The 27850-nt window shown below is 28.2% G+C and overlaps 3 protein-coding genes and 1 long non-coding RNA gene across 7 annotated transcripts; 1 reads left to right on the top strand and 3 right to left on the bottom strand.

Moving 5' to 3' along the window:
* The first annotated feature begins 2221 nt into the window (after positions 1-2221).
* Positions 2222-17164, top strand: LOC132919772 (PAX-interacting protein 1-like). Of its 4 annotated transcripts, XM_060981602.1 has the most exons (23): positions 2222-2530; positions 2589-2773; positions 2898-3078; positions 3457-3619; positions 3679-3842; positions 3970-5115; positions 5565-5774; positions 5847-5978; positions 6040-6210; positions 6280-6448; positions 10436-10581; positions 10636-10800; positions 12399-12521; positions 13221-13322; positions 13417-13654; positions 13719-13909; positions 13986-14242; positions 14349-14533; positions 14637-14866; positions 14926-15094; positions 15164-15466; positions 16716-16816; positions 16998-17164. In XM_060981602.1, exons 1-22 carry the CDS (start codon positions 2411-2413, stop codon positions 16808-16810), a joined length of 4845 nt encoding a protein of 1614 aa, XP_060837585.1. In that variant the 5' UTR covers positions 2222-2410; the 3' UTR covers positions 16811-16816; positions 16998-17164. The 4 variants fall into 4 exon arrangements, with proteins under 4 accessions (XP_060837585.1, XP_060837587.1, XP_060837584.1 ...); XM_060981604.1 differs by lacking the exon at positions 16998-17164 and having other exon boundaries at positions 10436-10572; positions 16716-16971; XM_060981601.1 differs by lacking the exon at positions 16998-17164 and having other exon boundaries at positions 16716-16971.
* Positions 17165-19939: 2775 nt separating this feature from the next.
* LOC132921382 (uncharacterized) lies at positions 19940-21507 on the bottom strand. Its single transcript, XM_060984378.1, has 2 exons — positions 20840-21507; positions 19940-20750 (listed from the first exon to the last, which is right to left on the bottom strand). Exons 1-2 carry the CDS (start codon positions 21430-21432, stop codon positions 20237-20239), a joined length of 1107 nt encoding a protein of 368 aa, XP_060840361.1. The 5' UTR covers positions 21433-21507; the 3' UTR covers positions 19940-20236.
* LOC132918961 (zinc finger MYM-type protein 1-like) lies at positions 21492-23418 on the bottom strand. The gene is made up of 4 exons (XM_060980316.1): positions 22846-23418; positions 22620-22706; positions 21667-22548; positions 21492-21503 (listed from the first exon to the last, which is right to left on the bottom strand). The coding sequence occupies exons 1-4, from the start codon at positions 23020-23022 to the stop codon at positions 21492-21494; spliced, it is 1158 nt and encodes a 385-aa protein (XP_060836299.1). The 5' UTR covers positions 23023-23418.
* A 1659-nt stretch (positions 23419-25077) lies between these two features.
* On the bottom strand, positions 25078-27573 carry LOC132923134 (uncharacterized). The gene is made up of 4 exons (XR_009661101.1): positions 27282-27573; positions 26062-26205; positions 25897-25985; positions 25078-25129 (listed from the first exon to the last, which is right to left on the bottom strand). It is a non-coding gene; the product is annotated as an uncharacterized LOC132923134 (long non-coding RNA).
* Between the last annotated feature and the right edge of the window lie 277 nt (positions 27574-27850).

The following is a 27850-nucleotide window of genomic DNA, read 5'->3' as shown; positions in this document are numbered from 1 at the left end:
AAATAGATTTGACTTTGTAAAAGCTCTATATTTTAAATTTTTACCAACCATGTGAATTTGTTTAACCATTTTATATCATTGTATACCATTTTATAATTATTTGCTATAAATTAGAAATTTAAAAAACATTTTTAATCATAGGTACCTGTGTTCTAATTTATAGATCACTGACAATAGTAAAAATGAAAAAGGAAATGTGTTTTCCATGGACCCAACTAGAGTAGTACACTAGTACCTGAAAAACTGTGGAGCCCAACTAGACTAAATAAGGGACTAGCGGATCCAGCTAGTAAACGCCGACTATTTGCGTCCTATATTTTAATATATATTATATTTTACAGGTAGTATCTAAATTCAACAGGTAACTTGCATCTCGTTTTGCGGACGCAACTTGACCATATTATTCTTGCGCCTGCCATAATAGTCGTCACCGTGAGTTATGACCGCGAGTTGTGTCCGTAAATATTATATCTATGTTAGTTAGCGACTAACGATAAAATATTATCAGCATTTACTATAAAAAGTTACTCATGAAATCAAAGAGACTATACGGTCTATGCAATGGCGTATATCAGTGGCATATCTATATAGAAATTATTTTCGCTATAGGCCAATTTACCAACAGTGTAGCTGCATATTCAACTGGAACATTTTTTAGGTTACCGGGTGGTTTTAATAATGACATAAATAATACAAATAGAGGAATTTCAATTTACAAATACATATTTATTATTATATTATACATATGTATAGTAAATTAAGCATTTTTCAACACTTTTGATTGAGTCTGATATTTCACTATGGGCTCGGCCTAGGGCCCCCCTCTATATAGGTACACTATACTACAGTACCTATACACCACTATAGGTCTATGACTCTTTTTAAACTTTTCTGATGGGACGCAAATCACCAGCAACTGATCTCGGTCGTAAGTAGTATGCGCCGCCTTGTGCCTACCTAACCGTCCTAACTTAACTTGCCTATTATTTTATTGTATTTTACATTTAATCAGTACTTGTACATTATGTACTTTTTCACTGTATATCTATATGTATGAAATCACTATGAGATCAAAGATAATCTTGTAAAATCTAAAAATCAATACCTAGTTTAAAACCACGTTTTCCGCAAGATCTCCTTCTTCAGAATCAAGCGAAGACGAAGATTAATAACTAATTGTAATTTATAACTTGTAATGTAATCAGTAGGTAATCAAACTTATAATAGCATGCAATATGTTGAAACATTTTAATTTTAATAAATAAAAAAAAATCAATAAGTATATATAGTTTAGTAATTCAGTTTTGATGTACAACTATTGAATTAGGTAATCGGTATTTAGGTATTAATGTATTCGACTTATGTTTATGTGTGTATAACGAGATGCATCTGTCTGTCTGTCTACATCCACCATTTAAAAGATATATTGTTATGCCATTGTAAAACAAAATGTTTGAAAAAAATATCTGTTTATTGTTTAACAATACTTTATCAGTTTAACGTTATCCATTTATCATTTTTAAATTAGTGTCATTAATCAGTTGTTGAATTAATAGCTTAATTAGTTAATTGTATACAGTCCACATATATAATCGTACATTCGTACGTCCGTATTTAAAATATAATATACATGGAGATAAAATTCCTTCTCCCATAAAAATTACATCAGTTCCAAATCCCGAAGCATAACCGGTGTCAATAATAACTAATAAGTACTTATACTCATACCTAGACAATTAAATAAACTATCAACGTATGGCGATTTAACAAAAACATCAATGTTGTTCAAAGGCGTTATAAAGAAAATGTTACCGAAAAATTTAACTGAAGTGTGAGCTTTTTTTATACTTCACCTATATCCTTATATTTTTTTAATATATTATTCATTATACACGCTTAATTTTGATATCCTAGATATTGTATATTTATTTAATCTGGACAAACATTACAGAAAACAGAATAATAATTTGATTAACATGATCTTCTCATGTGTTGCGTGTTATTTTAAAAATATATACATTAATTTTAGTAATTATACACATTGTAAATGTTAAAATTAAAAAAATTATAAATTGGTCAAACATAGGTACATAGGCATAAAAATTAAAAAATAACAATATTTTAAATAGGATTGATTTGGCGATTTCGTTCGTTCTTGTAGCTGGTTACACTGTACGCGTCTACTGATAACGATTGTTTATATTTTTCTCAGGATAATGATATTATAGGTAGAGACTAGCTATTCCTGCCGAGTACTCATGACAAAAATAGTAATTATTCTGTAAACCACTTATGTACATTATACAAATGTACAACAAATGTAGTTACTAGACAAATATTTCTAAAATTATTGAAAATCGAAATGGTGATAAAGCCCGGTTAACATTTTGTTGGAAAATCATTGTCCACGATGGATACTTCTGTTAAAGCCGACGAGGCACAAAACTCTTCTTTGCCGCGGGATGGCGATAATAAACTCAAATTATTTGAAAAAATTGTCTATTTTGCTAGTGGTTCGATTGGTGACGAGGTAAGTACCGATTAGTTTGCTCACGGTATTGTTAATTTTAACGTTCTTACTGTTGTAGGCATTATTGGCGCTCAAAAACAGCAATGCCGAATCAACATGTTTGCTGTCTGATTCTGTTACACATTGTATTGTCGGAAAAAATTATGTAGAAGCTGATGTTAGTGCTGCAAGAGAATTATATGATGTTACTACTGTGACTCCAGAATGGATCCGTATGTCAGTTTTATGCAACAAACTACTGCCGTATCCTTTTATTAAAATATGTTCTACCTAAATTATTTACAGATGTATTTAACTAATGAATATGTTTGACAATATTAACACTTGTGCCAATGATGTGTATCTTTCCTTAATAATATTATTTCAGAACAAAACCATTTAATCCATTTGAAGATAATCTATTTAATGGATTAATTGTATGTGCATCTCAACAGACAGCAAATGATTGTAAAATCCTATGGGCTCTAGTTACCTATAATGGTGGCACTTTCCAACTAACATTGAATCTTAAAAAAACTACTCATCTGGTGGTTACCAAACCATTTGGGGTAATTTATTATGTATTTGTAAATAAATTCATGAAAAAATATATATAATAATTTTTATACAGTATATTATAAAAATTGGTATCTTCTGTAAAGAAAAATAACTTATGCTATACTTATAATTGCAAGGTTAGGTTTGACATACATTAATACATTTTAAAATGTTTTTTAATTGCTTTAAGCATAATAATTATTTATCATTTTTTAATAAAAATATATTATTAAACTAATAAATATATATTTGAAATAGTATTTTTTTTTTATTACTATTTTGTTATTATTTAACATCCATTTAAATATTATGAATTCATGAATTATCTATTTTATTTATTTGTTTGTAATTTATTATATAAAACTATGTAAAAATAATATTTTGTTTAGAAAAAATATGATGCAGTTTTATCAAGTGGTTCAGATAAGATCAAAATTGTAACGCCTGATTGGATTATTGATTGTTTGAAAAACAAAGAATTATGTCCTGAAACTAATTATCATCCTAGACTTCTTGTTATGCCTAAATTACTACCTACAAATCAATCGTTTAGTATGTTTGATAATTATTATGTTATTTGAAATTGTATTTAACATTTTTAACTGTTATAGAATTACAAACTAGTGGCTTGTCAACAATTACTGGGTTTGCTGATTTTGATGCACCTGTTGAACAACCTGGTGGTGTTATTCCCAAAAATCAAGGTTTAGAACAGTTAAAACAACGTTTACCATGGAATCAACCTCCTACACCACCAACATCTCAACCTGTTCATGTAAATGAAATCTTTATTTCGTCATATTTTCTTATATTTAATATAATTTGTTATTTTATAATTATTAAAAGGTAATTTTAATTGATAAATATATAATATAAAGTTTTTTCTTCTTTTTATTGTCTAGACCCAATCGTCTCAAGTAACTCAAGGAACAGCTCAATCAAATACTACTCAATTAAAACCAATGATGTCATTAATGTCTACCCCACAACTTCAACGACTATCACAACAACAAGTTCAACAATTACAGTTACAACAGCAAACACATGCTAATAATCAGCTTTTATCCCAGCAACAAATACATATGCCCCAACAACAAAATCAATTCCAACAAATTCGCACTCAACAAATGCAACATTCAAAACAAATTCAATTACAACATGGACAACAGTTGCAATATCAACCTAATCAACAGCAAATGCAACAAACCCATATGCAATTGCAACAACAGGGTCAACAAACTCATCTTCAAATTATGCAAAAAGGTCAACAACAAACTCTTCAACAAAATCAACAACACATTCAAATGCAACAAAAAGTTCAACAATTGCAGTCTATTCCTGGTCAACAACTTCAAAATCAACAGCAACAAGTCGTATTGCAACAGCAAAATGTTCAAATTCAGTCAGGCCAACAGCAACAACAAAACGTCCAGCAACTTCAATCTAGCCAACAGTCTAACCAAATACCACTATTACAGCAACAAACAGTACAAATTCAACATAGTCAAGTACCTCAGTTACAGCCACAATCTGTTCAAATTCAGCAGAGTCAGCCACAACAGCAACAAGTTCAAATACCTCAATTACAACAACAAACTGTTCAACTTCAACAAGGTCAACAACAGGGTCAACTAACTCAGTTACAGAAACAAACTGTTCAATTACAACAAAACCCACAGCATTCTAACCAGTTGCAACAAGGACAACAAATCCAGCAAATTCAGCCACAACAGATACAATTTCAAACAAGTAATGGTCAGCAAGTACAATTTCCTCAACAAGTTACTCAAAATGCACAAGTTCACTTACAACAACAACAACAACAACAACAACCTCAAATACAAAATGTACAGTCTACACAACCTTCTCAGATTTGTATTGTTTCAAATGGACAACAGCTTCAACAGGCTCAATCAAATCCACCAAATCAGCAGCAACAACTCCTACTTCAACAACAGCAGAGATTGATGTTCCAACAACGCATTGTACAACAAGGTGGTGGGACTGTTTCAACTCAATGGCGTATGGCTCATCCACCATCTAATATGGTACTATTATTTAGATACATTTTCTTATTAATATATATAAATATTATCAGTAATGATTTATAAGTATTTTATCTTACTAAGTACTATTTCATCTGAGGAGACTAAAAATTTTCTATATTATAAAATACTATTTCAAATTAGGTTTATTTCACACTTAGCGACAATAGATAGTATAATCTTGAAAACATTAGACTTACATTAATACAGGTTATTTTACCATTCATCCAATATTTAAGTCAACTATCAATTTCAAATTACCTTCTCACTAATTTACTGTTTATCATTATTAGTTATTTCTAATTTATTTTTATTGATTCTATTTTTCTGATTTTATTTTTTTTTTACTTCTCTAGCCCTTTGGGGGTAGAAATTGTTTCCAAAACTTTTTAAGGACTACTGATAGTATTATTACATGTATACATAATGGATTTATTTTAATAATTTTATAGCCACGTGTTCAAGTTAACCAGCAACAAACCCAACAAATTCAACAACAACAAACCTTAGTTATAGGACAACAACCAACAGTAAACATGAATAATGCAAATACACAACCAACTACTCAAACTCAGTGGCCCCCACAACAAACTTTAACCATTCAAAGAACTATTCAACAGCCGATGGATCAGAGACAAGTAATATGGTCACAACAGTCTCCGGTAATTGATCACCTTTTTACCATTTATAATTTATTTAATAACTTAGTATTTATAAACATTAAATGTTTCTAGCATGGGCCACAACAGATGATACATATGGATGCAAAAACACATCAGCAAATACAGGCCATGAATCCTGCCGAACGATTAGCATTTATTAATAAATTAACAAAACAAAGGAACCTTGTCTTACAACAATTTAACGTACGATTGAAACTAAATAATTATATTCTATATCAATAATTAAATAATAATTGTCATTTAGGCTCGCCAACAGCAAGCCGCCGGTGTAGCTGGAGGTACAAATATTGTTAGACCATCAACAACACCCAATGGCCAAACCACTGTGATACGTACTCTCAATCATCAACTAATATCGTCTACTGGGATGACACCAGCTCAACAAGCTCAGTGGAATCAAATACGCCAACAACAAGTAATACATATTATAAATTATTGTGTTTAAAACCATTATGGTTGTTATAATATTTGATTTTTTATAAAGCTGTTGGCTCAACAGCAGCAGCAGCAGCAACAACAACAAATGGCTGGTGGAACAGTCACTACTGGGTTACAAACCAGTGCAAAAACTGTAAGCAATACATTGGTGAACAATCAGCAAGTTGCTCAACCGCAAACTACAGTTTGGCAACAGTCACCAGTTACTGAACAAGGTTAGTACCTTAGTATTTACTATTATGTACTAAGTATGTTTCCAAACTTCTTTTATTCGCTGTTAAAGATGTATTTATGATATTCAACAAACTAAATGTGGTGTGTCAAACCAATTTGAGAAACTAGTTGTGTATTAAATCAATGAATCATTAAGAGGCCGCAACACCCGCATGTGTTGTCTCCATTTTAATCGTCTTAAAGTGCAAAAAAATAACAAGTTTACACTCAGCAGATCAAGTTTAGCTTAGTTAGTTTAAAATTTATAGTGAATCAACCCATTATAAAACTTGATATTAAGAACATTATCTATGTTTGTATGTTGGTTTTCTACGATATATTAATTTTTTATCAAGTTTTGCGTGTATAACATAGTGTAAATTAAGAATGCTCCTAACTCACTTAAAAACTAAATAATCGTAAAAAACCAACATAAAATCACAGATGGTTCTTACTATCATGTTTCATATTAGGTCAATTTACTTTAATTTTTAAACTAACAGAGCTAAACAATAAGATCTGCTGAGCGTAGATTTGCTAGGTTACATACTTGTAAGACGGAGACAACACATGCGATTGTGACGCCCTCTTAAAAATAAGATCATATTATCATTCTCTATATGAACATTATCCAGTTCAGGTAGAGATAGTAAAAATAGGAAATACAGAAGTTCCAAACTTTTGCTCATTGATTCAGTTATCTAAACTAATGTGAACAAGAGTGCTACAATTTATATTAAGTTATACCTTGCCATTGAAGGCTTTGCCTCTATACCCAAAAAATGTTATAAAATAACTACTGTAAAGTCATCAAACTAATATCAGTCTAACAATTTACACTTGAATTAGCGTATTATGCAATTGTTCATTTGCTAGCTACAATAATTTTACTGCTTAAGTTTAGAAAGCTAATTAAAATTCAGCCTTTTTTCTAGATCATTATAATAGTAAATTTTTTGTAAGTTTCTTTAATCCTTTATTTAATTCAAAAATGATTTAAAAAGTTATACATTTATTATCATTTAAATATTAAAGATCTAAAATAACTTATAAAAGATACTAACAAATTTAAATTGTTTTAGGTTTTTATTTGATATTTTAGTTCTTCTAAATGGTTTAATTACTAAGATACAATGTTCCAAATCGCTTAAATGTTTTATTTTTATAAACAGTTAAAACTAAAAACAAATATTGTACTTCAAATTGTATAAAAAAAAAAATTTATATAAATACAGATTTTAATTAGTATTCTACAATAATAAAATTAAGTGCTTTAACTTGATCCTTAGCATGGACAATAAAGTCTGAGTAGGCTAAAATTATGTAAGATTTTTAATATTCCTTTTCTAAATACCACACTCCATACAATACTCCCTGCCAATTTTCAATTTCTTACTTATTATGTCAAAAAATAATAGGCATCATATAAAATATATAAAATAATATGCAAACTTAAAGGGCTGCATCCGAGTTCTGTCCCAATAACCTTTTTCTATACCGATTCCGTCCCAGTTAAAAAAAATGTTACATATTAATTCCATCACAGTTAAAAAAGAAGTTTAACTAGGTACAATATTTGTAAATATTCACAATTTAATAGTAATAATATGTATAAATAGTGTTATAAAATGCATTGGTTCAAAAAATATAGATATTCATAGTATTACTACATCTTCATAATTTAATAGTAACCTAACTTAACCTTCGCTGCTGCTTATGGCTTTTCACAAATATCATCAACAGCTTTTCTTCTTAATTTATTATTAAGTTTTTGACGATTTAAATTAGTTTCTTCTGTCCTATCATAGCTGTGGTTTAAATTTTTGAAGACAACTTCTTTGTTTTTCCTGATGTAAACAATTATTTGAAGTACCTTATATATGCTTTGTATTGTTTTTAAATACATTTCCAGTGTTCAAAATTGTTATTCAATTCTTTGTGAAAACAAAATTTAAATTCATTTTTAATAATTAAAATAATAGGATATAATCTAAAATGATACAGACATGTACAAATAACAACTTAAATGTTTATTTGGTATCGTTAACTTACTCAAAATTCAAATCATACTATTTTTATTTCAAATTATTTCTAAATAATATGTTATTAATTTATTGTTAAATTCGATTATTTGGTGCGATAAATTAAATCATATTTTAATATATATTTGTATTATTTTACCATTAAACTAAATATTTAACATATGACGGAATTGGTATATCCATTAAAAAAAAAACCCAGGACGAAACTAGTATATCTTTAAGAGGACGCCATACCCGCATGTGTTGTCTCTGTCTTACTAACGTGCATCATAACAAATTTTCGTTCAGCAGAATACATTTTGTGATGTTAGCTTTAATATTAGAGTAAATTTACCTATTATCAAATTTAAAGGTAGGCATATTATCTAGACAATGACATATGATGTTAATGATATTATAATTTTAAAGTGAGTTATAAACATTTTAAAGTTGTAATATTTTACATAGCTGTAACGCATGTAACTCACTTTAAAATAATAATATTGAACGAAAATTTATACACATTTGTATCTTTGTATAAGATAGACAATATATGCGCCATGTGGGTATGGCGTCCTCTTAAATACAATTTTTATATTTGGGACGGAACTCGGATGCAGTCACTTAGATGTTTACCTCTAAATTATAAAAGTCAGAATTTTTTACCTGTTAATTGGCAAGGCTGGGCATTAACGAGTTAAAAGTTAAAATTAAGTTAATTTACTCATTACATTTTTTTCAAATTAATTTTTAACTTAATAAGTTACTTTTTTACATATATATATATATGAGCACTTAATATTATCGCCATTGACTATCGTTCAGGAAATGTCCTGAATCTGTTAAATTTCGATTCTTTAACTCAAATATATTCATGAATAAAAAGTCCATTATAAACAAAAAAATTGAAATAAATGTTCAAAATACATTAGTTTTAGGATTTAGGCTATGCTTTTGATTTTAGTAGGTACTTCACACTCAAAATGTAAATCACATAAATAAACGGTATAACAGAAATACGAGTCGGTTTTAAATCATTACATGTTATTTTTATAATTTTCTATATTCAAAAATATAAAAGAAAGATAATTTGGTTATATTATGACTTTTATAACATTAATTTTATAGGACCTTACCTATTAAAATCATATCTATAGTAATATTTATTTATTTTAATCATAAACCCAATTAAAAAATGAACTCCCAGCATTTCAATTGATATTATTTGTTAGCGATAATTATTTATCAAATTTTTCATTGTAGATAAATTTAGGTAATTAACTTAGATTACCTTATAGGTACCTAATAATAATTATATAAATAAGCAGGCAGACAGGCAGTGGATAAGGTGATAGACAACTTAAATATAATTTTTATATCAAATTAAATGTTTTTAATATTATGTAGTAGTAGTACACGCGTCTCTTATCAGCTATTGAAAAACATAAGATAAATATTTGAAATGATAAGGTTTATATTATTAATAGGTTATAGAAACTGTTTGCTTATATTATAGTTATATTATTATATAACCTTGTTTTTAAAAATGTTCAATTCTAAAAAATTGGTTTTCCCTAATTCCTATAACGGACTTAAGGTAAAACCTAAAAACAAAATAAGTAAACTTAACTATTAATTGTGATTTTTAAGTTTAAAAAAAAATAGTCAATACTTAATTCACAATAGTTGTTAATAAAATTCGTTCTATAATTATATCATATTTTCAAATTTAATATTTTTGTTTGTTACTATTTAGAATATTTAGATCATGTCCTAATTTTCGTGCATTCTGTGGTTTTTTATAACATCAAATTTTTTATTTGTATAAAGCTCCAACGCACAACTAAAATTAAATTAATTTAGTTTTAACTTGTGTATAATTAAGAATTAATATTAATATAAGATTAGTAAATTAGTTATATATGGTTAATGTTTCATTTTGTTACTAAGATGAAAAAATGATTACAGGACATCAACAAACTTCCGGATCTATGTCTGCTGCTCAATTGGCGCAAATACATCAAAGACAACAACAACTCCAACAGTTGAGACTACAACAACTGCAAATGGATGCCTCACAAAAACAACAAACAATGCAACAACAGGTATCTAAGGTAAAGTAAAAAACATTTGATATTGTGATTTAAAATACATGTATTGTTTATTAGGTTGTCCCTAATCAAGCACAAATTGCTGCAGCAATGCAGCCAAATGTTGTACCATCACCTCAAGTTGCTACAGCCCAGACTTCAGTTGTTCAGCCACAACAGACACCAGCATTACCTACAAATGAGCCAACTGAAACTCAAACACCGAGTCAAGAACCATTTACAGTAAGTTTATTATTGATTTATTACTTTATTGACGTTGGAAAAGTGTACATGTTATTGGGGCGATTGCTTTTTGGTGACGGACATTATTTTGGTGTTCTTGATAAAATTTTGGTTTGAGGTTTTCTATGTTTACTCGTTATTGTTATTTCACTAAATTCTTTAGAACTGTATAACTATACATTAGTTGTATGGATATAATTTGGTCTAGTAGAAACCTGTAAAATGTATGACGTGTCATATACTTAAATATTTAATAACAAAACAAAAAGTTTAAAGTATGCATATTATTCAATTATGTTATTTATTTTATTTAAATTGTATTTATTTTGACAATATCAAACTAATACTTGTTTAATTAAAAGTAATGATTCAATTGTATTACATACATTTACAATTTTCTTTTTTAAATATCCTAAAATCTATAACGCAGTTTTACATTTATAAATAGCATATTTTCTTTAACAGGGATAATTACAGGATCAATTTTTAACTTTGGAAATAATATTTTGTGTATAATCATAACTTTTTATTGTTTGATTTAAAAGTTTTGCAAAAATCTTTTGATGCTTTATAATGTATTTTTATGTGGTATTTAAATCTGTTATTATTCATTTTCAAATTATTCTGTACACTTCTTATTTACTAATTTGGTATCACAATTAAATAACAAATAAGTTTAATATTCTACTATTTTTATTCCATAATAAGTAGTTCTAAATATCTTCCAATCATAATGTTATACGTAATATTAATACATTATATAATATTATGTACCTATTTTAGCTTATTTTTTTGCCATTTATATTATTGTTATTATATTTTTATTTTTACATTACATAAATAACATATATATACAAAATATTATTTATTGATGTCTTGTAGTAATTAAGTCTTTGAAAAAAAAAATTAAATATATTGTTTTGTAAATTACATCATTCAAGCTTAAAAAAATATGTGAAATAACACATTTTTTTAATTACAAATATTGTTTATTTATAATATTTATATTATTTGTATTATATATTTATTTATTTAAGGTTTGTGATTTTTGTTTTTACATGTAAGATTTAAAATAATAGTTCATCAATTTAAATTTTAGAGTAAAAACTTAAATTGTAATTTTAATTTAGATTCATAGCTAGAATGTTATTCATTGAATTAAAATAGGTTTTCTAATGTTAAAGGATAGATTTTCAATAACATAAAGTATTTAAAATATTGGTATATAATTTCTCAAAGGTTTTCAAGAAAATCACAAACGCCACCTTAATTAATATTATCTCAACTTCTGGAGTTAGTTCCATATATATAATATATAACACAATTTTAGTATTAAATTTTAAAATAATAATATCCACCTTTATTCTATGTCAATGTAACCAATGCATTAGAAAATATATTACTGTTGAAAATGTTCTAATAATTTATCTTTTGTTATTAAGCTAATAATTTCAGGTGAAATCAAAATCATTTAGTTATTTAAACATACAGTTTGATTTTAATATTATGTTATACTTAATGCATACAAATATCCAATTTATTTTTGGATAAATGGAATATTGTTGCTATTGTGATTGCATCAAAAATCATTTTTCTAGCAAACATCTCAATCAAATCAACAAGCGTTGGTTGTAAATCCTAAGACCAAAACTGCGCTTGCTAATATGTTAAGTATACGTTTACAAAATGGCATATCATCATCCACTTCAACACAGCAACAGGTAAAAAGTAAACACACGATGGACCAACGCTGTTTTGAATTTTGTCTTCGTAGACACATCTCTATGTGCATAACTTCATTCAATTGATTTCTAATATTGAGCTAATCCATACTCCTAGTGCATGGTCATTCTAATCTAAACTATTGATAATATTATTTAGGATATTTAAGACAATTTAAGCTTACTATGAGATTATGAAACTTCCATGTTTAAATTAATATCCTATAAATGCCACCCATTTTGTATTTTATACTAGCAATTTTTATTGTTTTATAATTATATCTATTATATTTGTACTGATTTAACATACTAATTTATTGCTTATTAATCAAATCTTTTATCATTTTTAACAAAACTTATTGATAATTCAATATGGTGTATTTATGTTGCTAACATAATGTAGTCTAATTTCTAATTATACTACAAAATTAACAAAAATTGTTTACTTAGATCTACTGGTTTATATTATAAATCTAATCATATTATTAGTTTAAAAATATATATATAATAATAATAATAATTTGCTAATTTAATATTTGATCGATGTTTGTTATTACAGCATGTGTTTGTATATAACAAATTATAACAACAATAGTTCATACCAATATTCAATAAAATAACATGCTAATATTTATATTTTATTTGTAATTTAAAAATATATAACATACATTTATTGACCTAAAAATTTATGACTTATAGCAAATATCAGGGCAAGAGATTAGTGCCGCAGGGCAATTAAGATTGATGACTGCTCAACATCATGCTGCACAACAGCAAGGCACTACTCAAGGCACATATCAGGTACTATATATATATATATTATATAACATTATTGTATTGTTAATGTAAAATAAATTTATATACCTATATTTATTTTTTATTTGTGTATGAATAGTCTCGAACAGTTTTAAACAATGTCACCAACAATACTGCAACAAATCGTGCTGCTCAAGTAGTAGGTCGTACAGCAGTCCAAACTGCAGTCGCTAATAAAACATTACCTGCAAACTACAATCAATCGGCTGCTGTAAGAGTTGCAGCAGTCTTAGCAAAAAGTGCTGCCGGACAAACTGTTGGTCATCAACAACTTCCTCATCAAGCTAGATTTTTTGGACACAACCCAAATCTCAAATGTACTTAAAATGTATAGTCATCATATTATACAAATGAGATTAAACAATTTTTTATAATTTCTAGTACCACCCGATAAGTGTTTGCTTGGTTGTATATTTCTGATTGTTGAATATGATCGAAGTCCAGATACCATAAAAGAAGTACCTACCTGGAAACAAATCATCCTGGACCACGGTGGAGAAATTGAACCATCTTATACCTTACGTCTTACGCATATTCTTTGTCAAACTCAAAAGCATCCACTCGTTCAACAGGTAGTGTAATAATTTATAAGTAAAAACTGTCTTTACAGCTGTTGTAACATTGTTAATTAAATAATTATGCTGTTAGGGTTTGCGCGATGGAAAAAGATGTATTACAGCTTACTGGCTTAGTGATATAATAACCAAACAACAACTTATGCCCCCATGGTATGCTCTTCATTTTCCTACTCCATACAGTGAGGAGAGACCATGCCGACAGATGTTGATATCACTAACAAATTTTGAAAATGATGAACGCAATCGTGTTAAATTCATGATAGAATTAACAGGTGCTCGTGTTACATCTTACTTTTCTGCTGATAACAATATTTTGGTTACAAAAAAGTAAGCAATTTACTATTTAAATAGCTATATTAATTCATATAATATTTTTATATGATAACTGAATTGTTATTGACTAAATTCCTAAATTGTGATTTAATGGTTTTAGATTAGAAGGTAAAAAAGTTAAAAAAGCTAGAGATATTAATCGACCCGTGGTAAATGTGCAATGGTTAAATGAAATCCTTTTTGGCCATCTATCATGTATGTATCAACCAGAGAATGTCAAGTATCAACAGTTCAATCTTAACAATCCATTCAGAGTTGATTATAATCTGGTACTTCACTTAATGGGTAATATATTTGTAATAATCAGCATTATAATATTTATTAAATGAAATTTCAATGTATTTGTTAACAATGATAATTTTTTTCATATTGACATTGTATTTTATAGCGGCATGGAAAATTCCAATTAACGTTACCCAAGAATCGTATGACAAAGTACGTAATAATCCCGTTCCCGTTAAAAGAAAACGGCCTAGACCAAATGCTAATTTCCCAGACCAAGAAAATAATGACTTAAGTACAGCTGATATAATTATTACAAATATCAACCCACCACCAATAGAATATCGACCATGTGTCATGCTTTCTGGATTTGGCTTGGGAAAAGAAGAACAACGGGTATGCTATATAATATTTTTAAATTAATGATTAATACAGTTAAATTTTCTCCTTTGCAGATGGTCTTACAACTTGGTGGCACGATTGCTAAAAATTATTCAGATGCTACTCATTTAGTTATGAAAGAATCTGTTAGAACTACAAAATTTTTATGTTGTGTTTCAACTGTTAAACACATTGTGAATGGGGAATGGCTTAAAGATTCTTCTACCCAACATATGTTTTTAGGTATAATGATGAAATTATAATTAACGACTGTATTTTATATTTATTTAAAATATTTTCATAAAATAATAGGTGAAGCAATTTACACTATTGAAGAAGTTTCTGTTGATCAGAAAGTCATTTGTAAAGTACATAAAATACTATCGAATCCAAATCGACACGAGTTGTTCAAAGAAAAGATATTTTATGTGACTCCAGGAGTTACTCATCCATCAGTGTTTGTTGTTCGGCAAATAATAGAATCAGCCGGTGGTACTGTTGAAAAACAAAGAAGATCGTTGAGAGCTATCCAAGAACTTGAACCTAACACATATATCGTGATCGCATCAAATAATGATCTTCATTTGGTTGCTGATCTTATTAGGTCATCTTATGGTAAGTAAACATTAATTTGAATATTTTAAAGGTCAATTCACTTTGATATGTTTTATTGTTATATAATATAATTTAATGCGTTTTAAACAACTGTTAATTTGTTAGCAGAAAGTTCAAATTTAATTTTAAATTTGTTAATATTTTTATTTTACTCCGCATTTTTCAATATTAAATGCAAGATTCAAGCATCTTTATAACAAATAAAAAAAAACTTTTCATCTTAATATAATTATATAACCAAGAAATTAATATAACTCCATCCCACATGCTCTCTATAAAAAAAAATGGCATAATAACATTTCTTATTTTATACTAATAATTAAATATATAAATATATTTTATATATTGGTGAACTTGTGTTTTTGATGTTTTTAAGTAATTTTTATAGCTGTTTAAATGTGTACATTTTAATACTTTATAAACAACAGATGTTATTTAATATTTGATATACTTTATAAAACTATTATATTTTAATGAATTGCTATTATTACTATTCTAATGTTAGCAAAAAATTTTGTATAAAAAATAAACACTACTATAATGAAAAAATTTTAACAGTGTAGGTCCAATATGTTATAATCTACACAGTTTTTTACAATAAATAAACACAAACTTAAATAAATTTCCTTTAATAGCTATAATATATTTATCTGCAGTTTCTACTTTTATTATTATTTTATTTATTATCTAATCTAATAATACTCAAATTCAATACACAATATCAATATGTGCCCGTGGGTCTATGCATGGGGGCACTAAGGTGTGCCTGAAAATCTGACATTTTGTAATTATATCCTTAACATTTAAGTCCAGTACCTACAATATTTTTTTTTTTATATTTGCTTGTAAAAACCTATTATTATACAGTTTCAAAGTAATGCACCAATTTCGAATGACTAATTCTTTATTGAAAAATGATACAGAAAATATCTTGATAATAATGATACTGTAATAGTTGTATTATTGTGTGTAGCACTGTAGCTATTATAAAAAAATTAAAATAATGTTTATACATACATAATTCTTTTGTAAAGCTAATTAATCAATTGTTAAGACATAGCCCAAAAATATTGTAGATCCTCCTTAAAATTCAGTTTTTCGCAACCCTATGTATGTACTGTATTAGATTTAACTAGATTACATTTTGATGTAAGTTGCCTGCATACCAAATATAATTTCACAGTATGTCACATTTTCTAATCTATGCCTTTTTAACATGTAATTTTTAATAATTGTATTCTTGTTTCAGGTATCTACTCTTCCGAGTTTGTACTATCTGCAGTTATGACACAATATGTCAATTATGACATGGCTTATAAAAAAGCAAAAAAAATAACGAATTAATTACAGGTAATAATAACACTGTATATATAGAGAGAAAGAGAGCATAATATTATCTCCTGTAAAAGTTTAAATCTTTAAATGTTTTTTTTATTTTTTTTTATTTTTATTCAACTGAATGATAAAATAGTTGTATTATAAAAAAGATTCACTTTAAAATGATATTTAACTATTTTTATTTTTTTATTAGGTAATTATTGTATTGTATGTTCCAAGTTCCAACCTTAGAAAATATTGATTAATTCATAAACCCATTATTTCCTTGATTTGATAATCTTTTCTTTTTTTATTTATTGTTTTTGTTTATGTAAAAATAAAATATTCTAATACAACATTTTATTATTTTGGTAACATTGCCTGTCATACAATGCTTAGGTTAATTTAAAATTCTTACAGAAATTTTTGTAAGTCACATTTAATATGTTTTAATTTATAAATCTATATCTTTTGTATTGATAATATTTTCATTTATACTGTTAATTTTTAAAATGTTAATAAAATATAATATATTTAATTATGTAATTAATGTTTTGTTTGTTTACTCCAATTTGTCAATCAGTAGCAAAATAATGTTAGTACAAACATTGAGCATATTATAATAAACATGTGCATACTTTATTGGTAGCTGTTAAATAAAACTAATCTATACTATATATAATATTATAAAGCTGAAGAGTTTGTTTGTTTGTTTGAACACGGTAATCTTAGGAACTACTGGTAAACTGGTTTGAATTGAAAAATTATTTTTGTGTTGGATAGACCATTTGTGGAGGAAAGCTTTAAGCTATATAACATTACGTTGCAACCAATAGGCGCAAAGCATCAGTGAAAAATGTTGCAAAAACAGGAAAAATTATTAATATTTGAAGGCTTCAACGGTTCAAGTTACCCAAAAAATATAATAATAAAATGTTTACCTTTGTGATTGCATTGTACTATAAAGTGTTATCGAAAGTTTTCGAACTGAAAGTCTATTCTATTATAGACTAGAATGCACTTATATATCAGATGCAATCAGACGTTTTTCAATTAACCATCTCAGATAATTACAGGGTTTTCGATTTATTGAGTACCTATTTATAAATCACGTTCATATGCAACATTTTCGTGACAGATAGCTACACAAATAGACAATAGTATTACTATTACTACACTCAAAACAAATGTTTGTAATTAATCGTTTAACATGTTAATTAATACTTTTTAAACAACAATATTATTCATCAATTGCTAAAAACCGTCGAATATGCGTCAGTATAACGAAAAAAAATATATGCAAAATAAAATTTCATATTTGAATTCTCTGTACTATAAAAGACATTTGTACGTCACTCTGCTATGTTTTACATCACCTATGATGGATATGCAAATGCTATAAGTCCCGGACCCTGATTATAATATAACGTAGCCTTTAGAACTTGTGTAGCGTTCACATACGTTGTCATTAACGAAATGTTTTAAACTACTCGCACATTAAAAATCAAAGAATCCGAACAACCGTTTGATTACAATATTTATAATTTATTACGCTAATAATTAATAAATAATAATATAATTAAATTAATTTAATCATATTTGTGTAGGTATGTACGTGTGTGTGCGTGTGAATCTAAGTGATCTAACGATCATATATTGTTTATTAATCCAGTGGTGGAAATACTGGAAATCTTCAGTGATCTTACCAATATCGTTTATTGCAATAAAACCGAAATTTATATTAATTGTAATAATAATGTATAATTATACGCACCTATCATAAATGTATTATTGTTTACTATTTCAGGCATCGACATATTATAACTTCTTATGATTTTCACCATTTGTACGATTTTCTAACGACCATTATGTTTATAGATACAATCATAATATACATACAATAGATTTATAAATTCTTATTTTGAGATTTCTGTTTTTATTGTAGACGAAAATAATATCGGATGACGATTTGTATACAATTATTTTTATTGTAATAGCCTGGTTGATATTATTTTACAACGCAGTAACGTACCTATATTGCCTATATGTTTAGCCGTTCTATAAGTATTGCGTGTGAAAAATAAAATGTTTAAAAAACTTGGGAAGAAACTTTGCTTTTAGCATGTTTTGAGTGTACCATGGCCTAGAGAGAGGTTGCTATACTTTAATTAACGTGTCACTGTGTCAGATTTAATCTCGACTCGACTTAAGTCTTTTCGCATATACTCAAAAACGAATATGAGCAGAAATCCTCTACAATAATTAATGTGTAGCTGCCGGCTTACAATAATAAATTAGTGTAAATATTTTGAAAATTCCAATTGTGTATGGAAAATAAAAGTAAATGTATAATTTAGAAGATTTTAGTTGATGCGTTGTGAGCATATTGAAAGTATATTAAATATATATATTTATTCTTAATCAGGAAGCAATAAACGCGAAAACATTAAATCATATACCTACGTTGTTAATTTTGAACGTGTGTCGTATTATTGTAAGTCGTAGCGCATCGTAGTTTCAGGAAATATGTTCAAGATTTTCAATTGCTGTCTATTAAGATTTTTCTGATGCTACTCAAATATTTCAATAACCCAAAACTAGATAAAGGCATTTTAATTACTATCTTAATAAATACAAAGAATGTTGTAATGAAGGAACCTAACAATCAGAAATGGATAGATATATCAAATGAATTTGAAAAACGTGCAAAATTCCCAAATTGTATTGGAGCTTTAGATGGGAAGCATATTCGAATAAACCAACCTCCGGATTTCGCGGTTCTATTTATTATAACTGCAAACATTTTTTTCTCTTCTTTTAATGACTTTATGTGACTCAAATTATTGCTTTATATGGATTGATATTGGAGGCTTTGGTAAAAACAGTGACTCGAGAATTTTTAAAGAATCTACATTGTATAAAATATTGACTGAAAAGAAGTTAAATATTCCTGATCACAGACCTATAACTGACAATGGAGATATTAAAGTTCCATATGTAATAGTTGCTCAGTGGCGTCATTTCAGTTTTTGTTAGACTAGGGCAACTACTCACTGATTTGCCGACTCGAAATTTGTCCACGTAGATTCACATAGGATAGTGCCATAGTAGGTGAGGGGGGTGGAAGGGTAAATGTTCAGATATATGAACGTCACACACAGGGTTTTGAAGTATTAAAAATAAACAATTTTGTCAAGTATTTATTATTATTCGAATTAAAGTCAAATAGAATAATTGAGTTATGTGTAAATAAATAATAAATAGGTAATAGGTACCTTTTAATACTGATTTACAAGTAGTTAGCAGTATTTACAGTCACATAATGTAAATACTAAACATCTTGATTAATAATATAATATAATTCTTTAAAAAATACAACAACAAAATTAACAATAAACATTATTTATTAAAGATCAATTACTTATTTTTATAATGTAAAATGTAATAATTATATTAAGCTATTAAAGGATAACGGCGCTCTTTTAAATGTGCAAATTTATCAACAGCTTTACCTAAATTTATTTTAGAGGCTTCAGTGCTTTCAACATTAATAACTAAAAGGTCACTTAACCTATCATCTCCCATAGTTAACCTTAAATAATTTTTTACTCTTTTAAGAGAAGAGAAAAATCTTTCATTTGTAGCTGTTGTTGCTGGCAAAGTCATTAAGATTGAAATTATTTTTAATGTTTCAGGAAAAGCATTATGAACTTTATTGAGTAGATGCGAAATATTATAAAGATCCAAGTTTTCATAGTTTTCTTTAAGACATAAGGTTTTAGCAGTTAAAAATTCTGATGATAAAAGACATTTATCGATATTAAAATACTTGTAATGTTCAATAAAGTGTTTTAAATGAATTGAATCCGGATTAAAAAATTCAGAACTAGAACTATTAAAAACATCTGTCACCATTAATATATTGCATACATCATTTGAAAATCTTGTATTTAATTCAACTGTAAATCTGAAAATTAATTAATTAAGATATTATTTGTTTTATTATTAAAAAGGAATGATTATCTATACATATTAATATATTATCTTTTAACTAACCTGTCAATTGCTTCAAAATAAATATTTGTTTTTAAGTCTTGAAAAGAAGTAAATTTTGAAATGTTTTTGCCCACAGTTGATGAAATAAAATAATTTTGAAGATTCTTGTTAAGAACTTGCTTCCTTTTCTGGATTTTTTTAATGTCTACTTCTATATCATTTTCTTTAGCTTTAGCTACAATTTTTTTTTCAAGTTTTTCCCAAACTCCATTTGAACGCATATTCAACAAATTTTGTTTGGTTACATTTATTAGGTGAATAGCAGAAGGAAGTAAAAGTTTACTATTTTGTAATTCATTTGATGTACAGTGAACTATTTCTAGAATAGATTCCATAGAAATTAGGATTGATATAAATCTCTGGGATGATATTTCTTTAAGATATCCTATTGCCATAACCCTAGATTTTTCATCACCATTTGATGATAGTACATTGAGAACTTCACGAATTTCCTTAAAGCGAATATTGATTTTCTTTAATGATTTGTACCAATAGGCCCACCGAGTTTCTACTAACCTTTCTAAATGAATTATTTCTAGTTTTTTTTGTTTTTGTACTTCAACATATAATTCATAGCGATTTTGACTATTCATAATAAACTTGTAAATACCTTGAACTGTTTGGAAAAATTCACTTATAGCAGAAACACTATTTAATGTATGCACTAAACAGAGATTCAAACGATGCGCATAACAATGAATATATATTGCTTGTGGAACAATCGATTGTATTCTTGTTTGAACACCAGTGAAGCAACCACTCATGACACTGGCACCATCATAGCACTGAGCTACACATTTATTAATATCCAATTTATTTTCACTTACAATTTTTAATATTTCATCTGATAAACTTTGGGCAGTTGATTTTGTCATATGAAAACATCCTAGTGCGTGCTCATAAACATCAAAATCTTTATCAACAAACCGTAACACAAAACTTAATTGTTCTTTTTTGGAAGCATCTTTTGTTTCATCAACAAGAATAGCAAAAGCTCCCAGTAATGACATTTTGTTCAAAATATTTTGTTTAGTGCATTCAGCCAGTACTTTTATTAAATCATTCTGGTAACTGGGACTTGTATAATGTCCATATCTTGAACGTAGGCGAACTAGAAGTTTATCATCAGCAAACGTTTCTAATAATTCTAAGTAATTACCTTTGTTGTTTGAACTAGTCATCTCATTGTGACCGCGAAAAGCTAACCCTTGTTTAGCTAGAAATAGTGCAGATTTTAACAAAAAATGAACATGCAATCGATTCTCATAAATATCCTGTTGTCTGGCTTTATTCAGATTACAAGCAATTGATTGTTGTACATTTTTTTGAATATTACGATAATCGACCCAACGAGTCATACTTAATAAATGCTTCTTATTTCTACAATGGCTATTTAAAGTTTGTTTTGGTTCTTTCCAGCATTTTAAACCGTAATTAACAAATGGTATTTTCCCTATAATGGTTCCTGGGTTGTTCATAAGCGATGAGAAATGACGACAAGCAAAACAATAAATTAAATCCTCAGCGATAGAATACTCAATCCAATTATATGTATACCACATAGCAGAAAACCTCCTACCATTAGTTGATGGGAAGACATTGAGTACTGGTTGCACCGGACTATCATTCTTAGAAGTTGATATATCAATTGAGATTTTGTTCACACAGTTTGAATTAATTGGGACATTATCTGAGTCACCTTTAGATACCTAGCAAAAAAAAATATAGTTAGCATACTTATTTTAGTACCTAATACCTAATAAGATTATATTTTACTTACTTCACTTACAACAGTTTCATTATAAGAATTTGCGTTATTTATACATTTTTTATTTAATGAAACATTATCTGAGTCACCTTTAGATACCTAGTAAAAGAAATATGATTAGCATACTTGTTAAAGTACCTACTACCGAATAAAATACTTATTTACACAAAAACATAAAACGACAATATAAATTATAATATTACAAACATAATTAAATATTTAATTGGAGATATCTTACTTTGCGTTCGAAGTTCAATCGGGCAGCAGCAAAGGGATTGTTGGCTACACCAAGACTAACGTCTTTCACTTTTACTTGACTACCGCCATGAATGTTAAGTTCATGTTTTCGGCGGTATTCATGGCCAAATGAACTACCACAGGCTAAACATTGTACCTTAGTACGTTTATTGTTCATAATATAAAATAACAAGTAAAATAATGATAATCCGTTGAATACAGAAATACAAAATACCACTCGGGAGCCGTGATCGACGATTGAGACGATTAACCAAAATGGAATGAAACATAATTATTATTTATTTACATCATAATAACATGTATGTTATATTTAGCGAGTAGGTCTTATCTGATATTCTTATGTAATATGTGGGTACTATTGAAATGGTTCGGTAATTTGACTATTTTGTTTTGGCTATTCTAAAAATATAATAATTCTTATTAGTCAGTAAAGTTGTACACCATAGTACCAGTACACATTGTCCACACGTCTTGTAGGTACTTTGCAGTGTGCCAGTCTAAAATCTAAATTTATGACAGCCAAGTACCAACTGCCCACTTGCATACGGCACGTCGGTCGGTTATCAGTCAATCTTTCAGTCAACTAATGAATTTAGTATTTAAAATGAAATTAAAAATGATTAATAACTTATTTATAAAATATCAATATTCAATATTATGATTTATGACAATGGACTTATAGACTATAGTAGTTAAAAATAAGACTTCTTATAATTTTTAAATGTGCCGACTTAAGGTTGATGTAAATGTTAGACTAGGGCAAATGCCCAAGTTGCCCCCCCCCAAATGACGCCACTGTAGTTGCTGATGAAGCATTTGGTACAGTGGCGGCTCGTGCTATAGGGCACACGGGCACGTGCCCCACCTAAAAAATTGAGAAGAAAGAAGAAAAATGTATATTCAATTATTAAAATTAATATTGAATAAGTTTTTCTTTCATCATGATATAAGTTGGTACTTGGTAGTTTGAATATTATCGAAAACAATGTTTTATCAAATACGGGTGCTCCTAGATACGGTACGTGTATACTATATATACGCATTGGGCGGCGGGCACAACGAAGTTGTGCCCGGATAATCCGATCAACAGTACTAGATTTCCCCCACTTTTCGACACGAATTAATACGGCATTGCCGGGCACAATCGGATTGTGCCCGAATTCTATTTCTATTACGATTTATAATATTTTGTCGGTTCTATTGCCTTCGTATTGTTATTGTCGACCGTCGCCGGTTTTGAAAACATGATAAGATAACAATTAATTATTATTTGTTCATTCTAATAATTCTGTTAAGTGTGAAATTTTTATTTCATTTAAAAAATCAACAGGAATTGATGGTAAGTTCAAAGTTCTCATAGTGGAAAAAGAAGGAAATATTTGTGCCCCACCTTCAACGAACCCCACGAGCCGCCACTGATTTGGTATGTCGGAAAACGTGATGAGGCCTTATGGTGGTAAAATGTTATCATATGAAAAAAAGATATTCAATTATCGTTTAACTTTGGCACACCGTTATGTGGAATGCACATTCGGAATTATGAGCAATAAGTGGCGAATATTACACCGACCACTTGATGTAAAAATTGATTTTTCCGAAAGCATAGTTAAAGCTATTTGTGTATTGCATAATTATGTCAGGTTAAGAGACGGTTTCAAGTACGAGGATACACTTTATACAGCACCATTGACAAACCTAAATCCATCACACGCAGGACGCCTATAAAAGATGCAGATGTAATTCGAAAAAAATTCACCTCTTACTTTATAAATGAAGGAAAATTAGATTGGCAAGACAACATGATTTAACAAGTTTTGTAATTTCTAAATTAGTAAAGAAATAAAATCAAAGGGGGCTGAAGCATATCATGTTTTAAGGATTAGTGTTTAGACATTTCATATTACACATGAAAATTTTGGCAAATTCTGATACGGCATGGTTTATTTTGATTGTTATCGTAAATCTGGAAATTGAAATTTCGTCGCGAAAAATGCAATAACGGATTACACACACTATTGTTCATTTACTTCTCACACATGACATAGACAAAATGTACAAGTAATATGAAATGCCTAAACACTAATCCTTAAAACATGGTATGCTTAAGTTTGCGTAGATTTTGATGCTTTGTTGGGCAAACCATTTACTACATATAAAAAAAAAAAATAAAAACATACAGAAATAAGTAAATAATAATAATAATATGACATACCTCTCATTCTTTTATATCCCGGTCTCAGGCCACGTGTTTTGTGAAAAGTCTCCTAATAACAACAAAAATATTTACATTCATCCCTATCATATACACGTATAGTATGTTTCGATATAAACTATAATAAAAGTACGTTATAATATTATATGCATTGCACACTATAACATGCATGCGTGTATTGTTTATATTTAAATCAAAGGCTCACGTGTTTGTATAATATTAGAAGTACATTAATCATGGTATCGGTATGCTGATTTTAATGGTATACAAAAACACGTATAATATTTGTATAGTATAACTGCTCTGAATTAAATAATTGAATGTATTGAAAAAACCTTAAAATACACTTGACATTTTGACAAATGTACTAAAACCCCTTTTAATTTTTAAATACATTCAAATTGCAAAAAAGTCAGTATAAAATAAATTACAATAGTGTATTAAAGAATAATGATTTAAAATATATAAAAATTCCAAAAGCGTTAAATATTTTAAATTAAAATAAACGTAGAATAAAGAACTTAATTTGACATGCTTACAGAACATGTAAAATAATTATAAGCCTAAATTAACAAAAATTAATAAAATGTCTGTAAAAATTGTGATTGATGGATACGTTAAAAATATCAAAAATAATAATAAAAAATATACCTAAAAAATAAAAAAATAAATTAATGATTCGAAAATGAATTCATTATTCTCTAATTTTACTATGTGTTAATACAACTATGTTTTATAGTATTAAGTATGATAAAAATAATGTAGTTTCCTGTACAAATTCACAGCATTAATATTAAAATTGAATGTTTTAATACTTACGAAATGTTCATCGGAATCTTCTTTCATCCTCCTTTTATTAAGTTCTCCTCCATCTTTCTTTTGTTATTTAGTGACATCAGGCCAAATTTCTATACCAAAATATCAACGGGATCCACCTTATAATATAATTACGAATTTCAACGAATCGAATGTATTAATACTTACAAAATGCTCTTTGGTATTCTCCTTAATTTTTCTTTTATTGTTTAGTGAGTAGTGAAATCTTCCTTTTGTTACTTAATTACATCATCAGGCTAAACTTTTCCACTAAAAGATCAACGGGATCCACCGTCTTATATCGTCTATTATCTTATAATATAATTACGAATTTCAATAATTTAGAGTGTAATAATAATAATAATAATTTAAAAATTATGAGTTTATAATTAAAAAAGGAAATAAAAAGTAGAATAGGGCAAGCAAAAAAGGCATTTCTACTTAAGAGTAAATTACTTTTGGAATGTGGTGTTGGTGTAAAATGAAGAAAATAAAATGGACGGATTTGATGACGAACGAAGAAGTATTAGATTTAATCAAAGAGAAAAGAACATTGCTAAATAATTTAAGATCAAGGCAATGGCATATGATAGGTCGTACGTTAAGACATAATGAAGAACTCCATAGCCTCATACTGGAAGGTATGATAGAAGGGAAACGCGGAAGAGGTAGGCCAAGAACGTGTTATATAAGTCAAGTAATCAAAGATGCAAGAGTCGATTCGTACAAACAACTCAAAGACAAAGCAAAAGACAGAATCATGGAGAGAACATTTATTATAGACCACGGATTGAATAGTAAAAAAAAAGTTTATAAAATGTATTTTTATATTTTTTTTTATTATATTATTTTACATTATATTTTTGTTGCTTTTAAGAATATGAAATACCTGCATAGGCCATCATAATCAACTAAAATTAAGTGTGTTCCAAACTTTCCAAATGCATGCAAAGCTAATGCTCCCATTGATGTCACCATATAACTATCTATTATTGATTGGCTGTATTATTTATTATTATTGCTAAAATACTTGTTTGCGCCGCTCCGCTCCTACTTTGAATATCGCGGTTAGCGGCAACGACTCGCATAATGATATGGACAGGAGGAGGGTCACTCACGGTGTAAAATATTAATATACAATAATACAATATAATTTTAATAGAATATATTATATTTATATATAAGGCCTTATATAAACGGACGCCATGCGCCAGACATAATAATATTTATTAACCCCAAAATAGCGTATATATTATAACAATAATAATAATATGCGAGCCCGTATCACTCGTAATAAATAATAATTAATAATAAATCAAAACATATTCGTTTAGATACATACAATATAATTAATAATAATCACAATAATAAAAGAAAAAAGATATAACCTGTACTGCTACTCGGCAAGACCACGCTGGAATCCGGGCTGGTAAGGCGACAGCCTTTTGACGTATGGCACGTATATATTTATACAACTATAATGGTACAATAACTTAAATGTTAAGCGACGGAGTGTAACGCACACGTCAGGCCCCGACTGTCTCGGAACTTACGACGATGGTCGCTTACACAACGGTAAGAAAAAAAAATTGTATAAAGAACCAAAATCAGATCGGTTGACCACGCGGTCAACGAAAAAACACGGGGTGAACGGGCGAGCAAATTGGACACGCCTGCAGGTTCGGCCGCTGGCAAAAAACAGCCTTGCGATTACCGGACGAAAGTTGCAGTGGACATCGGCCGGCCGAGAGTGCGTAGAGGGGGGGGATGACCTGTCGCGGACATTCCACACCGATCGCGTGAGACTTGTAAAGCCATTGGCGATGTAGACGATTCGGCGGGAAGTCAGCCGCGTTCGAACAACTTGAATATGTTTTGTACTAAAAATATTTTTATGTTTTTACATGAATAAATATTATTTTGTGTATAAATTCGTTTATTTATATCAAAATTCAAT

The sequence above is a fragment of the Rhopalosiphum padi genome, chromosome 2, assembly GCF_020882245.1.
Source record: "Rhopalosiphum padi isolate XX-2018 chromosome 2, ASM2088224v1, whole genome shotgun sequence".
NCBI classification, from domain to species: Eukaryota; Metazoa; Arthropoda; class Insecta; order Hemiptera; family Aphididae; genus Rhopalosiphum; species Rhopalosiphum padi.
This window is presented reverse-complemented; position numbering and strand designations above follow the sequence as displayed.

Excerpts from the sequence above, each read along its gene's own strand:
- LOC132919772 (XM_060981602.1), top strand. The coding sequence starts at position 2,411 with ATGGATACTTCTGTTAAAGCCGACGAGGCACAAAACTCTTCTTTGCCG. Across the intron at positions 13,323-13,416 it reads CTACTCAAGGCACATATCAG|TCTCGAACAGTTTTAAACAA; the intron begins GTACTATATATA and ends GTGTATGAATAG. Across the intron at positions 15,095-15,163 it reads TACCCAACATATGTTTTTAG|GTGAAGCAATTTACACTATT; the intron begins GTATAATGATGA and ends ATAAAATAATAG.
- LOC132921382 (XM_060984378.1), bottom strand. The coding sequence starts at position 21,432 with ATGAATAGTCAAAATCGCTATGAATTATATGTTGAAGTACAAAAACAA. Across the intron at positions 20,751-20,839 it reads TATTTTGAAGCAATTGACAG|ATTTACAGTTGAATTAAATA; the intron begins GTTAGTTAAAAG and ends ATTAATTTTCAG.
- LOC132918961 (XM_060980316.1), bottom strand. The coding sequence starts at position 23,022 with ATGAACAATAAACGTACTAAGGTACAATGTTTAGCCTGTGGTAGTTCA. Across the intron at positions 22,707-22,845 it reads GATTGAACTTCGAACGCAAA|GTATCTAAAGGTGACTCAGA; the intron begins GTAAGATATCTC and ends TTCTTTTACTAG. Across the intron at positions 22,549-22,619 it reads ATGAAACTGTTGTAAGTGAA|GTATCTAAAGGTGACTCAGA; the intron begins GTAAGTAAAATA and ends TTTTTTTGCTAG.